Source organism: Schistocerca americana, chromosome X (assembly GCF_021461395.2).
Source record: "Schistocerca americana isolate TAMUIC-IGC-003095 chromosome X, iqSchAmer2.1, whole genome shotgun sequence".
Taxonomy (NCBI): Eukaryota; Metazoa; Arthropoda; class Insecta; order Orthoptera; family Acrididae; genus Schistocerca; species Schistocerca americana.
The window spans coordinates 627417340-627427362 of record NC_060130.1 but is presented as its reverse complement, the minus strand read 5'-3'; the positions used below and the strand labels follow the sequence as shown (position 1 = coordinate 627427362).

Below are 10023 nucleotides of genomic sequence, written 5' to 3'. Positions count from 1 at the left end.
AATTACAAATAAAATAGAGAGAGGGAGAGACAGAGAGAGAGAGAGAGAGAGAGAGAGAGAGAGAGAGAGACTGTAGCTTAATTCAGTCAATATACGAGTTGGAAACCACATGGTGATATACACAGCATTTCCAGTTTTCACATTTTCTGCAATCACTTTAGAAAAACATTTTTTTTCCTTCCTCACAGTTTTTCAGGGACAAAGATTATCAATAAATGGAACAATGGTTACACATGTGCCAGTAACTATTAAGTTACCACAATCTGAAATGTACAACTGTATTTCAGCTACAGTTCATTGAAACAAACTCCAAGTAGGATACTTTTCTCAGATATCAATAGGCCGATAAAGTAAAAACAATGCATATAACATAAAAATCTCAGTTACTATTTGTACAATAAATAAATATATAATCAGTTTATGATACTTTGTTGAGAGTATGAGGCTATAGACACAGTAGACATTGTAACAATAAACAGACATTTAAGTTATGATTTATGAAACCAATAGTGTGTTTACCATTTAATATTCACTACGTTTAAATATCTTTTAATAATCACAAACACTATACAAGTAGTTTCCCAGCACAACTGCTTTCAGCCCCCCCCCCCCTCTCCATATGCATTACAGAAGAGCCATTCAAACAAGTCACAAAAAGTTATTCTTGGTGTGGATGTATTTGGGGACAGTAGAGGGAGAAAATCACTAATTGTACACTACTGAAGCGTTGGTCTACGCGGTATGTTGAAAGAGTGCTAGGACCTCCCTCTTATTCAGACAGCATCCAATCACAGCTGCTGTTAAAAACTACTGTTTGTAAAACTTTTTGCACTGTAACACAGTTGTAAGTAGAGTGTCTGAAAATGATTCTGGAAACATTCAGTCTATATATTTGATTGTATGTAATGGGAATTGATGAAAATACATTCCCATACTGAGTACACAAAAATGTGTCCCAAATCTTCAAATGGATAAATCAGTCGTAATATTCAATAGCTTCAGTACTCATCAGAATTCATAAATACTTCGAAATCAGTATCAGAGGCTGAAGATTCATTAGCACTGTCATGAGCGATAACAGTGACATCTGCATCTCCAACAACTATTCGGAAACGAGCCCTTTGGTTACCTGGATCATCATCGTCGTCGTCGTCATCATCCGGAAGAATATCAATATCATCATCGTCATCATCATCAGAATCATCATCATCAACAGGCCTTCTGCACATTGGGCAGTTATCATTCTGCTCAAGCCATGGTATTATACAATTTTTGTGGTATAAATGGTCACAAGGCAGCTTATGTACTATTTCATCCAGTACAAAATCTAACAAGCACACTGAACATTTCAGACCCGAGTTAACTTGCTCCTCATTTATTGCAACTTCTGGAAGATCCTTGACCTCACGTTTCTGATTTCCAAATAACATTGCATTCACATAGGCAGCAAAAATTTCATCCATGTACTGCCTCATCTGTGTTCTCAATTGTGTCCGCCAATTTGGTTGAGTTCTTCTACGATGACCAGCAGCTACACTGTAATTTGGTCGCTCACCTCTTGGTCGAAGTGAATAAGGCTCCCTTTCTTGATTTGTACTGTTTCTTCTGATACCTCGGTCTGGCAAAGCACGACGCCTGAGCCTTGGGCAAGGTTGGTGACTATCAGCTGCCTCGCCATGTTCATCTGCAACACTCATTTCTCTGCCATTTCTGGTTGGGCTGTCTGCCTCTCTGCCACGAGCTACAGGGGCACTTGCCTCCCTATCTTGGCTCTGAGTAGCATTAGTCTCCCTCACATGACTCCGGTGCCTGAGTCTTGGGCAAGGTTGACGACCACCAGCCACCTCACCATGTTCCTCTGTGACACTCATTTCTCTGCCATTCCTGGTTGGACCATTCGCCTCTCTGCCACGAGGTGCAGATGCATTCCCCTCCCTACTGTGGCTATGAGTGTCATTTGTCTCTCTCGCATGGCTGCGAGGAGAACTTGCTACACGAACACGAGTGTACGGAACATCTCTCGTCACACTACGTCCCTGCCTATCACTTGGCACCGTACGACGACTGTGAGAGACATTCACATCCATAGCTTGACTGCAAGTGGCTCTCACTTCTCCATGATGAATGGGAGACATACTTGTCCCCCCAACAGATGGTTGTGGTATAACTGTATCTCTGTCAGATCTTTGTTGTTGTGAACTCTGCTGTTCATCACACTTTTGCAAAACAACAACCTCCCTACCAATTCTTTCATCAGAACTGGCACTGAAGCCTTGTCCATGTGGTGGTCGTGACACCCTGCTACGGGTACGCTGTGTGACTCCTCTTGGCATTAGTTCAAGTGCCGTGTTTGTCCCATCTCCAGGAATGTGCAATGCATCCCACCTGCGAGACCGCGCTGTTGTACTTCTGAGACTATGTGCTGTATGTTCAATTGCACTTGTAGAGTCTTCCATTGCAATGTTATTAGTGTGGTTCTCCAACTGATCTGAAGTACACTCTGAATGAGTTACGGGTTGTACAGGGTTTGACAGCACTCCATTTAATCCCACATTGTGTTTCCTGTAACATCGAGGCTGCTCCACAGCTGCTTCAGACATTAATGGACCTGTGAACAACGATACAGACAAGTAAATTAGCACTGAAGATAGGTAACAGGTGGATGTAGGTGGCTCAGTTTCATCAGATTGGGGGGGGGGGGGGGGGACATATTACAATTACTCCTTCAAATTGACAACATGCTCTGGAGTCAAAACAACAAATAAAAAAGAAAGGAACAACATGCGCTCACTTTTAGACAATCCAAAATCGCAAAATATCTTTCGCTATCAACTAGGGGGGGGAGAGAGGGGGGGGGGGGGAGAGAGGGGGGGGGGAAGAGAGAGAGAGAGAGAGAGAGAGAGAGAGAGAGAGAGAGAGAGAGAGAGAGAGAGAGAGGGGGGGGGGTGGGGTTGTAATTCCAACCTCTTCAGCACTGGCTGCCTTGTGCTGAGAGGAGGATCCAAATGCATTAGTTCTGAAGCAGTTGTTACCATATTAGCTATTTTTGTGTGCAGCATGCTCTGAAACTAGGCAGTCAAGTATGTGGTTAGTCAAAGTTTGGTGGTGGTCATTTATCCAAAACAACTGTTTAGCTTACATACCCACATAAAATAAACCATATTAATTGCAAGACAACTGGCATATGAAACAGCTGCTTTCACATGTGCCTAACTAGGATCAGATACGAAATGCCTGAGATTGGATTGTGATAAGATGTAGTGGGAGTATATATGAAACATTTTAACAACTGGGCTGTCCACAGGGTAATGACAATGACAAGGCTGGTTCATGACTGTAAGCTATGTCTATGTAGTGTGGCCAATTGGTTGCTATTTTGGAGAATAAAAGTAGGATTTTAGGTGAGAGATTCTTTACTTCACACCACAATGAAAATTAGTTAAAGCTCTAGCAACAGATAATGTTGAGTTTAGCAAAGGCTGAGTGTCAGGGGTTCAAATGGCTCTAAGCATTATGGGACTTGAACATCTGAGATCATCAGTTCGCTAGACTTAGAAACTACTTAAACCTAACTAACCTAAGCACATCATCACACATATCCATGCACAAGGCAGGATTCGAACCTGCTACCGTAGCAGGAACGTGGTTCCAGACTGAAGTGCCTAGAACCGCTCTGCCACATCAGCCGGCTTGAGTGTCAGGGGAAGCGCTAATCAATGAGAAACTTGCACTGGGTCATAGGTTTGTCAGTTTCAGATTACTCCTGAAAATGAAGGTGCCAATATAGTAGGGAAGGTACTTTTTGAGTGTGAATAAAAGGCAACTGTCAAAACAGAGATTGGTATCTGTGATATGGAGGAAGGTTCTTACAGAGCACGGAAGAAGTGAATGTCAGCTCTGACAAAGATTGATTGATAAGCTGAGAAGAACGAAGTTAAGAAGATTTTGTAGTAAATTCTGACATTCTTAACGAAAAAGCAGAAGATTTCCTTATCATGGATCAAAATCAAGAAGATAGTACCAACGAATGTGAAACAGATATGTGGCTTAAAGTATTGCAGGGAAGATTGTGGTTTAATGTCACATTGACAATCAGGTGGTTAGAGATCGAGAACAATCTCACAGATGGGAAAGAAATTGGCTGTCCCCTAGCAAAGGAATTATCTAACCATTTAACTTAAGTGATTAAGACGAATGGCAGAAGCATAAATATGGATGGTCAGACTGATTTGAATCACAGTCCTCCTGAATAAAAGTTTGGGGTCTTACTATTGCAAACCTCAGTTTAAGATCAGATGAAATTCTACGGTTCCAGAGACTTTAAAAAGTCTAAAACATCTATAATGTTTATATGTAGACTTAAGTGATGAATGAAAATTTGAACCAAGGCAGGGATTCAAACCCAGGGTTCCTGTTCACTAGGCAAATGCACTAGCCACTATGCCACCCTGGCACAGTGGCTTTGCACAACTTCACAAACTACCCTAGCACACCTCCTTCCTCAATCCAAATTCCCATTCATATCTCAGTCCACTTGGTATTCCCCCTACATTCTAACAGCAGTGCAGAGACTTGCCAACTGTATTGGAATAGCACCTCAGCATCCAATGATCTTGCTCTTGCCTGAAACCCAGGCATAGGTGATTTAATCAAGTGAAACTATATGGTTCCAGAGTGACGTAGTGGTTAGCACATCTGCGTAGTGAGCAGGAGACCCAGTTCGAATCCTGACCTCGGTACAAATTTTCATTCGTCACTTCAGTCTGTACATGTACAACACTCTATGGCACTGAGATTGATTAGTATGGCCAAATAGGAAGGTATGCAGCTGCAAGCTTAAGGCATGTAATACACTGAGACAATAGGAATGACATCAGGGAACAATCTTCAGAGACTAGTATTCTGGAGGTGGGAAATGGCTTCTGTTCCAAGCTCGGCTGAGAGTGATGGATGATGTACAATATTCATATTGAGGGACTAAATAACTATATGTGGCAGATGAAATAAATAATCAGCAAATATGTCCGCATGAAGATAGTAAAAGGGCACAATTACTGACATCACCAGCTTACTTACAACTACTACTTTACATCTGATACCTAACACAAACGGGACAGCTCAAGGTAATAGAAAAGTAGAATTAGTTCATGGACAATTCAAGGTAAGATACAGATTGACACACAGTGGCCTGCCATTCTGAAATCACATAGCCATATAATTCAAGATCAGAAGATGCAACAAACTCATATTTACGTATATAAGCTGTTGATTAATGACGACACAATTAGGTAGACAAATTAGGAAAAAATACAAAAACATACATTATAGTATTTAATTATGAATAATTTAAATAATTTACATTGTAGTGGCGAGGTACATTCCGATGTTGAGGCCATACAGAAGCCGGCCGCGGTGGTCTCGCGGTTCTAGGCGCTCAGTCCAGACCCGCGCGACTGCTACGGTTGCAGGTTCGAATCCTGCCTCGGGCATGGATGTGTGTGATGTCCTTAGGTTAGTTAGGTTTAAGTAGTTCTAAGTTCTAGGGGACTGATGACCACAGATGTTAAGTCCCATAGTGCTCAGAGCCATTTGAGCCATACAGATGAGTCTTTAGAACAACAGGAACACAGGTGTGCAGGTAGTGGTAGACGGGGGGTAGTGAGCATGACAGCAGACTAGTGACCTGTTGTGTGATAGGAATGGTCGGTGGGAAGCGGTGGTGGAGCTTTCTATGGTAACCATTATGTGTTGAACAATAGCTTTAGCAAGGGATCAACCACATAAATAAATTGAATAGAAGTTAAAGAAATATTTAGTAAGATTGAGGACTTATTGTCACGTTGTTGAGTAATTTGTGTTACATGAACTTATGTACTGAGTTTGGTTTACAATAAAATCATATCTTCCTGTTTTGAAGTGTACCTGCTCTGATATAGCTTGTACTTTCTATCAAAGGACTAATTAGGATGAACATTAATTTGCCACAAACTTTTACTGAAACATATACACCATGTGTCACCTAATTATACAAATAAATTTTTACCTGGTCCTCATCTATTGAAATTTCAGAGACTTTCAGCAAGATGCTGGAGTCCTACACTTAAAGGGAACAAGTAATAATAGTGATGCACCCCTAAGAGCCAAAAGTATTCAGTGCACTTAACTGTTCAACCGGAAGTAGTAGGTTTCGCAATTCTGCTGCCTGATCTGGTGTACCAGCTTGTACCTACGACATAAAAAAAATCTCCTTTTAGTTCACAGTTAACATTGTATGATATTAATTTTTGCACATTCAGAAATATTGATCATTAAAGCTTGTTATTTATTTCTCTGATGTTGTATCATGTATTCTCTACAGATGTAGAATTCTCAGAAGTTTTACCAAAATTAAGAAACAGTCTTCTTTACTTTTAGGAAACATTAATTATTACAACCAAGACGAGTAATTTTGTATACAAAAAGAAACATACACCTAAGGATATTGTGATTCGTGAACAGAAAGGACTGACACAAAGGAAAGTAAAAGTTTGCGTAAGAAGCTGGGGTGTGTGCTTGTGGCTGATGTACTGTGATAATTCTTTAATGGAGAAAACAATAAGACAGACCGACTGCTAAACTGCAGAAACAATGTGGCTACACAAAGATGTTCACTAGTAATTATCGTTGGTGTCCCACGCATGTACATTGTTACAGTGAGAGGCGACCGGAGGGGGGGGGAAAAAAAAAAAAAAAAAAAAAAAAAAAAAAAAAAAAAAAAAAAAAAAACGTACCACAATGGATACATATTAATTAAACAGCAAACTAACAGGGATGCTGCCCTGCTCATCATCACTGATTTTGTCCAAATTTATGGGATATAAAGGGCTAGAAAAAAATGAAAGAGACTGAAGTGGAGATCCAGATGGCCAAACGTTTAGAGAAAATAGCGTTTTTAATTCAGGTCAAGTGAGGGATCAGCCATTTATCTCAACACTATTTCCACATAGCGGCTGGCGCAGTGGAAAGAGTACAGAACAGTAATCCCAGGATGGTGGGGGTCAAGTCTCTATGAGGGAACGTATTTTTTTATTTCCCATTTTCACATGAATTGCACTGAAAGCGCAATGTACTATAAAACCTTTATGGTAAATTATTGCCAACGGTCAATGCATGCCTAGACAGTACTGGCTCTTTTGGACCATGGATTCAAACATGGTGGATTATTAGGTGGCATAAGATAGGAATATCACTACTTTGGCCACTCTGGGAAACTTGCAACAGCATTTTACAAAAATCTTGACTGGTGAAATGAAGCCCTTAGTGCAGGAGAACAAATTTTTTCTGTTAAATCTTCAGGGAACAAATCCCCAATTACACACAAATTTTTTTAGGACAAAGGATTTCCATCGTGCAGTATTAAATTAACCCCCCCCCCCCCCCCACCACCACCACCACCACCACCACCACCACCACCACCACATTACAAACTCACATCCTGAGAAGACTTCATCAAAATGCTTTACACTGTACACCACCATCAGCTATCCTCACCAATATTTGGTGAAATGATACATTACACACAGTTTGCTGCCAAATTGTGTGATTAAGAGTGAAGCTTTAATGAATGTAAACCAAGATTGTTTTCTACAGAAACTTTAAAATAACCACGCAATAGTAAAAATGCGGTGTTTATACAGGGTGTATACGTGGACAAGGAAAAAAAATTCCTGGATTTTTCCCGGATCTCCCGGTTAAAAATACATTTTCTCCCGGGTGAAAATACACTTTTTTCATTGTAAGTGACAGTATACTTTCTCTCGGATCTGTAAAACTTATCCTTCGAATGGACATGGTTTTATACAGCAGCGTAGAATTTCCCTGCGCTTTAGGAAACGAAACTCGGGGGGAGGGAACACATTTTGGAAAGATCTTTGATGTGCAGCAACATGTACGTTGCATATTTTTGTGTTATGAAAGTATAAATTAGGTTTCCACCAACAGGAAAAGTTAATGGTTTAAATTAATATTCATAGTGTTGCTATAGGAAAAGCAAAGCTTTCGCATATAATATTTATCTCTAAGATTAATAAGCTACAAGAGAAGCTAAGCTTTCACATATAATGTTGATCTGTTTAGCGCATATTACACTTTAAGAGACATCACACAAATAGACGAGTAAAATTTTTAATAGCGACAAATCTCTGATCTTCTGGGCTCGAAATTCTTCTAAATGGCTCGTCATCAACGAGTTGATTTTTAAAAGAGAGAGAACGTTCTGTGATTTAAGAAATTCATCGTACATTCTCGCACATAGTTCATCACGTGTAAAACGCAAATTTACTTTGAAAATAACTTTTTTCGAACAACAATTCGCAATATTTTCCTGCGACCTGTTAGAAATAGATTCATTTCAGCAGTTTCCAGAGAGACCCAGATAAGAAACGTTACCGCGCTTGCACAGCTACCCTTACAGTGCACATTCGTATGTCCAGATTCCCAATGACGTAGGCCTCGGCCTGACAGGAAGCTTTTCAGTGTGGTTTTCGTGACGTAAATTTTCTTAGAGTACCAGTACTGTATTATCTCATGTTTTCTTCTTTATTATGACATAATCCCATATGTGCTAGAAGATGAAAACGTGCACTTGAAATGCAGCGAACAGTTGAAACTAACCAATAGTGTGGAATTAAACACTTCGTTTCAAATACATTGGCTGCCTCAGCAGGAAAGCTTAATAAAAGCCAAATTTCTTTAGCAAACCGACAAAACTAACTTTATTGTTCTGCAAGGTGACTAATGCGTAACTGTCAGAAAGGCGGAAATAAAATAAAATAAAATCTACAACTAGTAACATATTTTGGCCTTCCGTAATTAAAGTATGCAGTGCAGTGCCACGCCTCTTCAAACAACATTCTTATACCGCACGTCACTGTATTTCGCTCTGTGGAATTCAAGGGTGTATATTTTGTAATGGATGTCCTCAAACTATTTCAGGACAGTGGAAATTAAACACCCTGCCCTCTTTTTATAATAAAAACACCTCGCAATTAGTACTGGGTAGGATTATTTGTAACCAGGAGAACAAGAATTCTTCAGAAAATCTGGACTCTTTATTGCCTATTAACTAGTAACTTGCTCTTCTGTGTGACAAAATTAAAGATAGGATACCTAAAACTAGTAAAGACAAGAAACAGGCAAGACAGTACATATTTCTTCAATCCTTAGGCCCTAGCAACTTTTCTCTCTAATCTTGCTACAGCTTTACATGGCATGCTTTCCTTTCAGCAAAAGAACTATCACCTTATAAAGTTCGTCAAACGTTTTGCTACATGAAAAATAGAAATGTCGTCGTCTAATACCGAAAAATCTGTTAATACAAATAGTATCCAAGACTGGTATGGTTTCTCGATCTGATTACGTCTATTTTGTCACTGTGTGCTGGATAAAACAGAATAGGCCTTTCTAATATTGCATCAATTGCAACATACACAAAATATGCGAGACTGTTTTGGCAATGATGATCATTTTAATAATACGACAGAATATAATTCACTTAGCACCAGAACGAAATACCTATTTGGACTACTACAAGCAAAAGGCTTTACATTAGGAAATAGTTTCACATTTCATTCATATGCTCCAGTTTCTCACGCACGAGACCGAAAAGCAGTAGTAGCAAATTTTTGTATAAATTTGAAATCGTCATATTCTTCCATAATTTGTGAGATTCCCCGTTTCTTCTTCTGTGTTCTAACAGTCTTATCACTAGTTCTGTAACTATTTCTTCCACTGTCAAAACTCATTCTCCGGTTAACTTTATTAACCCTGCCACAATCACCGGTTTAGTTCTGCAGCGATTATTCTCTGGTTAGGCGTTATTACGTCTTCGTGCAATGCGTTTTCCGCGCTACTCAGAATGGAACTTAAGCGGCTGCTAGCTGGGGACTACAACTGGCCCTGTCTAGTGTAACGATCTGGTCAAATATTTTCTGTGAAAATTTCACTTTCTTGGATACACCGAGAAGATAATACGTAATCTTTCTC

General features: G+C 39.8%; 1 protein-coding gene across 7 annotated transcripts in view; it reads right to left on the bottom strand.

Moving 5' to 3' along the window:
* Positions 1 to 227: 227 nt before the first annotated feature.
* LOC124555356 (E3 ubiquitin-protein ligase RNF6-like) overlaps positions 228 to 10023 on the bottom strand; it is a 64243-nt gene continuing 54447 nt past the window's right edge. For 5 of the 7 annotated variants that reach the window (XM_047129239.1, XM_047129236.1, XM_047129235.1 and 2 more), the window contains exons 3-4: positions 6165 to 6226; positions 228 to 2608 (exon numbers count right to left, since the gene is read on the bottom strand). In XM_047129239.1, the coding sequence (XP_046985195.1) occupies positions 999 to 2600 (1602 nt within the window). In that variant the 5' untranslated portion in view covers positions 2601 to 2608; positions 6165 to 6226 and the 3' untranslated portion in view covers positions 228 to 998. Of the gene's footprint in view, positions 2609 to 6163; positions 6227 to 10023 lie in introns of all 7 variants that reach the window. The other 2 variants (XM_047129238.1, XM_047129240.1) reach the window with 2 other exon arrangements.